The 6070-nt window shown below is 53.4% G+C and overlaps 1 protein-coding gene across 2 annotated transcripts in view; it reads left to right on the forward strand.

Annotated features, from left to right (window-relative positions):
* Nucleotides 1-716: 716 nt before the first annotated feature.
* The window catches only part of UHRF1BP1 (UHRF1 binding protein 1), a 28754-nt gene continuing 23400 nt past the window's right edge, over nucleotides 717-6070 (forward strand). For both annotated transcript variants that reach the window (XM_042833573.1, XM_042833575.1), the window contains exon 1: nucleotides 717-789. In XM_042833573.1, coding sequence (XP_042689507.1) covers nucleotides 746-789 — 44 coding nt within the window. In that variant the 5' untranslated portion in view covers nucleotides 717-745. The remainder of the gene's footprint in view (nucleotides 790-6070) is intronic.

Genomic DNA, 6070 nt, shown 5'->3' on the forward strand with positions numbered 1-6070 from the left:
GTCCTTGCATACAGATAAGCTTGGAAGGAGGACAGAGGGCCTTGATGCCTGCCTGCTGCACCCCAACCTGCCCAGAGCAAGGCAAGCCAGCCAGTGTGCAGCCCTGCCTGCTTTGATGTTTGCTAAATCTGTTTTTCTTTTGCTGAGGGTCTCTTATCCAAACAGAACAGCCCTACAACATGCTCTCTAGTCCATCACACTATACCTACACTATTTGCAACATTTAAAAACTACTGCATACAAGAATTAATCACGTAATCCAGCAGTTGTATTCCTAAAGCATGTTACCAACATAGATGGTATTTCTACCTTTTCACATCACATTTCTAAGGACAAGTTACAAAACACAAACTGTGCTCTACTCCTTCAATCAATTCCCCCTTTTTAAATATCAAACGCAGCACCAACGTTCCATTCCTACACCTGGGAGAGGCCGGGAAATGCGGGGATGTGGCACCGAGGGCCGCGGTCAGCGGGGCGCGGAGCGGGGCGGGCTGAAGGTCTCGGCGCTGTTTCCGGACCGTAACGATCCCGCGCCGCACGGAACGGCTCCAGAAGCGTTTTTTCCACCCGCGGTGCCGCCCCTTCGGGCAGACAGCGGGGACGGGGCGGCGCGGGGCCGCCAGAGGGCGGACGGGAGCGGCGGGGCGGAGCGGAGCGGCGCAGGAGCGGCGATGGGGGACCGACGGCCGCAGCGCTGAACCCCCCCGACCCCTCCCGACCCCCCAGCCCCCCCCGCCGCGGCATGGCCGCCATCATCAAGAAGCAGATCCTGAAGCACCTGTCCCGGTGAGGCGTCCGCGGAGCTCCCCGTGGGGCCGTGATGTGCGGGAGGGGTGCGGGGGGGGGGCACGAGGTCCGTCCGTCCCGATGGCCGTGCTGTTCGTCCCGGGGGGATTCGGCCGTCCCGGAGCTGTAGGATGCGCTGCGTTCAGGGGCTGCTCGCGTCGGTGAGGTTGGAGGAGGAAGCTGGAAGCTCCGTGGGAATGGCGGCTTTTTATTTTGGCTCTGCGCTGACCTTGGTTGGTTCCTCTGCCTCAGTTTCCCCGCGGAGGTGCGGAGCGGCAAGGTTTGCACAGCGCTCTGAGAAGCTGCAGGACCGCTGGGGTCGGCAGGGATCTCTAAAAGCCATCCCTGCACGCCCGCAGCTCCATCAGTGCTCACAGCCCCCTGGGGTCTCTGGGGACGCGGCATCATCGCCTCCCTGCAGCCCGTGCGGTGCCTCACCTGGCTGCAAAACCTTCCTTATATCCAACTTAAACCTCCCCTCTTTGAGACCCTTTCCCCTTCCCCTGTCACACAGCCCCTGCCGTCCTGTGTCCCCGTCTTTCCCAGCTCTCAGCCTGTCCCTGCAGGGCCGCATCCCATCCCTGGGATCACTTCTGTGTGCACTGTGAGCTGCGGGTGATGGAGCCACTCTGTGCCTCTGGCAGAGAGACTCAGATGTACATTGAGGGGCACGAGATCATAGAAACTAACCCAGCATTCCATGGGATGGGTGCTGGAGTGAGGATTAAAACTGGGAGTCCCCTCCCTAGAGCTGAGGGGAGGCACTGAGATCCTGAGAGGAACCCCTGCAGACTTGAATTGAGCTCCACGGGGTGTCCATCTGCATTGGTTTGGACTCAGTGCTGCTCAGTGCTGTGTGCAGCAGGGCCTGCTGCTGGCTTTGCTGCATTCAAATGAATTTCTGCTCATCTGACATCTCGGATCGTCAGGATTCTTGTGCTGTTCCATCTCAAAGCATGGCACTGATGGATCTGGGATGGATCAGCCTCCCGGCCTTCGGATTGCTAGCAAGGAGAGGTGGATGAGAGCAGCAGCTCCTACAGGCTGGAGCAGAGCTGAGCATTATTCCTCCCTGCTGCTTTGCCTGGAGTTTAAGAACGTATTTGTGGGTGCTTGGTCTGATCCTGCCTCATTCTCACTTAAATGTTGCAGATACTTTGCAGCAACGCATTTTGAACACTGATACTGTATTAAAAAGAGGATGTTTTTCCATTCCAGTTCTGTTTGCTGCAGATAACTCTGCTTCACACTCCCTTTGGGTTTTTCTTTCTGCTGTGCTCATTTGCCTGGAAGAATTTCACCGCTCAATCGTTAACCTGCCTTTATTTCCAGCTTTCCATTTGCATATGAAGCAAATCCTTGTTCCTTGTGTTATGTGTGGAGCGGGCTTTTGTTCCTTCTATCTCTGCAGATTTGCAAGGAAGGGATCAGAGAGGCAGAGAGATGAGGGAAATATGAAGGAGCTCTTTCACACCACTGTTCAGACCGGGTGAATCACAGCAGTGTCCGATGGGATCCCCGTGGCTGCTTGCAGGGATCTGTGAGGCTGTTTCCCCAGTGGTGGCAGAGCGGCTGTGTGTGAGCTGGGATGTGGGGAAGGCAGGGATTTCTCTGTCATCACTGCTTCGCTTCCCTTGGCTGCTTTGTTTTCCTCCTTCCCCACCTTTGGAAGCTGCTGAATGAAGGGTTGGGGCTCCACGAGCATCCTGATGAATGCTGGAGCTGAGCTGTATCTGGCTGGCGCAGGGCAGCACAGCCATCCATCCTGCCCTCCACTCTCACTTGCTGCTCCATGCAGGTGCTGCACAGAGGAAGATGAGGCCTGGAAGAAGCTGCAGAGCCGTGCTGCCCCTCTGGGGATCAATGAAAGAAGTTTTAGGAGCAGAACTAAAAAAATATCCTAGAAAACAAAACAGTTGCGTACCATCTACACGATGTAATGCTTTGATGAGTGTAAATGTAGGTCAGATAGCAGCCAGGAGGAATGACACTTCTTTCACGTGACGCTCATAAACCAGAGTGCATCTCAGCACGGCACCTCCAGCTCCCGGTGCTTTGGGCCTTGGCAGGACTGCTTTGCCTCTCCCCCTTCTGTTTGCAGCTGCATGTAACCTCTGCAGCACATAAAGCCCCTGCTGGCACAGAAGCCTGCAGCGTATCCTTCGTTTCTTCTTCTGGATCAGTTTAGCAGTATGTGGGTGTTGCAGGCAGTGCCTTAGCCAGGGATGAATAAGGCTGCTGTGTGCTATTCTGAAATAACATGGGTCTGAGAACCTCAGAATCCCTTCCTGGCCTTTAAAATCCACTTCTTATTGCCCTTTGCAAGCAAGGGCTGCTTCTGCTCCACCTGCACTGCCTGCTTCTCTGGGAGGTCTCAGGTCTCTTTGCTTCTCATTTCTTGTCCTCTGTGTGCTCAAATACTGAACTGCAGATTTGGCTTTGCAGTGGATTTTCGGTGAGAACAACGTGTTGGAAACCCTCTGCTTTAGAAGGACCTGCTGCCACTACCTGGGCTGCAAGAACCCTCTGAGTTTCTTCCAATTTCCTGACTTTGATTCTAAATTAACTGCCAGAAATGGAAAGAGCGTGGTGGGTAGGGGGAAAAGCAAGGAGGTCACATCTGAGAGTGGGCTGATGAGATCTGCAGACCATAAAATGTTTTGGGTGTCCCAGGGTCCTCTGCAGATCCCTTCTGCAATTGGCACTAACAATACAGTTTCAGCTGGAGATGATTTCATGTTCTTCAGAAATCAGGGAAATCTCTCCTGCAGAAGACCATAATTGCCCTAAAGTAGCTGGGAATTAAGTGAAAGCACAGAGCTGCCAGCGGGTAAAAACTGATGTTAAAGCAGCCATTAGTCTCCCATCTGCAGAGCATTCTGTTCTGTGGTTCTGTTCAGCCAGGTAATGGAATCACAGCATCATCTGAGCTGGAAAAGTCCTTCAAGATCCTTAGGTCTCATCACCAAACTGTCCCTCGGTGCTGCATCCACACATTTCCAAACGCCCCCAGGGATGGAGTGCCCACCACCTCCCCGTGCTGCCCCTTCCAACACTTGGCTGCCCTCTCCGTGCAGAAATTTTTCCTGATTCTGATCTAAACCTCTCCTTGTGCCACTTGAGACCTTTTCCTCCTGTCCTATCACTTGTCACCCGAGAAAGGAGATGGGTCACCTCGTTGCTGAGCCTCCTGCCTGGTGGCTGTGCGTTGCTGGGCTCTCCCCTCCTCCTCTCTCTCCCCACACTCCCGTGCATCTTCCTCCTCCCTTCTCTTCGTCTGAGCATCCTTCCTGCAGGGATCTGAGCCCAGTATTTGAGGTGAGGTCTCACCAGGCACCTCTCCAGCCGCTCTCCCCAAGCCTGCACTGCTGCATGGGCTCCGTGTGACCCCGTGCCTTGCTGGATGCCATCTGAACTCAGCCCCTTAAGGGAATTTTTCTTATCTCGCTCGTACCTTTTCATGGCTTTTTGTTTAAATTTAAATATTGAGGAACTCTGTATGCAAAGTCAAAAGCCTGAGGTGTTGTAGTTACTTAATACAGCAACTAATTCCTTGTTCAAACAGGGGTGGGGAGGGAGAGCGTACGCATGACAGGATGTGACATTTATCTTTCACAGAAAGTAATCTCTAACGCCAATCAGGGCTGCTGGGCCGCCAAATTGTCATCTGATGAAACATGCATCAGCTGCTGCTGCAAGGTGTTTGCAGCTGCTTCCCCTCGGCTCAAGGGAGCAACATGTGCCCTTTCCAGAATGCTAAATAGGCTCTTGCTAATGCAAAAAGAAATTGCACTACCATTGCTCAGGCTGCATGCATCTCCCTGCAGCAGCTGGGCTTGGTGGAGCATTGCAGCGATGCAGTGCAACCTCCTTGAGCTGCCAGTGCTCTGCAGACCAAGCAGTGCTCACAGCACAGGCTCTCCTCGGTGTGTTTCATTTCTGTGGGGCTCCTTCAGCCCGGTGCTGCTCAGCTGGCTCTGAATTATGTCATCACTTCGGATTTCCTGCCATTGGGAAAGAAAAACGCGGCTCAGATCACAAGATGAATAATCCGAGCAGCGGGGCTCCTGCCCAGCACGAGGCACTGGGAATGCTGTGTTTGCTTATGCACTTCTTCCTCCTTTTCCTTTGTGCTCTGTTGCTTCGCTTGAGGGTCAGTCCTGGGAAATTCCCTGGCAGCTGCAGAGGTTTCGTGTTCCAGGCTTCATGGGGCAGCGCCATTTAAACCTCTCTGAGCTCCCAGCCAAAGAGCTGGAAATAGCAAAACCAATCTTCTGTTCCACCCTGCCAGCATCCCTGCCTCCGTCCCGTGCAGGTTAACCTGTGCCTTGCTTCACCAACCTCCAAGTGCCAAAGGAGGTGGCAGCAGTGTAAGAAATCCCCCTAATGCGGGGTGCAGTCGTTTTCAGGAGTGCTTTTGGGTGTGTGAGTGGGGAGGAAGCCTTGGGGAATGCTGCAGTCTCTTCCATCTGCTTGAAAACGTGGGTCGTCCTCAAGAGTTTCACTTTGACTTGAATTTCTGAGTCCTTTGGCTGTAGCTGCATTGCAGTGCATTGCAGCAGATAACGCTGCTCTGGGAGCTGGGAGAGCTGATAAGGAATTGCTTTGGGCATTTTGTGGTGGGAGTGCCTTTGCCCTTGGATTTGGGCTGTTGAGCCGTCTGGCCTTTTATCAGAGCAGTTGGTGCTTGGAAAGACAGAATGTTGATTTTATGTAGTGCTGCTGCCTTGAAATCGTCAGCAGTGCGCTGAGTTCACCTGATAACGAGCAGACAGGTGCGGTGCTGTTCTGCACCTGGAATAGGGTGAGCTCAACAGGTTTCTTGTGGTGGAACCAAACATTGCTGCCTGCCCAGTGCAGCAGAGCTGGAGTTATGGGGATGGTTTCCATAGGATTATTTCCATAGGTTGGTTTCCATGGGTTGGTTTAGAATCACAGAATCACAAGGTTGGAAACGACCTGCAAGATCATCTGGTCCAGCCACCCTCCCATTCCTATCAGTACCACAAGCACTAAACCACATCTTGTAGCTTCTCATCCAGGCGCCTCTTGAACACTGCCGGGACGGCGACTCCACCACCTCGCTGGGCAGCCATTCCACTGCCTGACCACCCCTTGAGAGAAAAAGTTTCTCCTAATATCCAACCTAAACTTCCTCTGGTACAACTTCTGGCTGTTTCCTCGGGTCCTACTATTTGCCTGGGAGATGAGGCCAGACCCTTTTGCACCACAGCCTCCCTTCAGGAAGCTGTAAAGTGCAATGAGGTGTCCCCTGAGCCTC

The sequence above is a fragment of the Centrocercus urophasianus genome, unplaced genomic scaffold, assembly GCF_019232065.1.
Source record: "Centrocercus urophasianus isolate 14NV4802_14NV808 unplaced genomic scaffold, USGS_Curo_1.0 seq_42, whole genome shotgun sequence".
Classification (NCBI taxonomy): domain Eukaryota; kingdom Metazoa; phylum Chordata; class Aves; order Galliformes; family Phasianidae; genus Centrocercus; species Centrocercus urophasianus.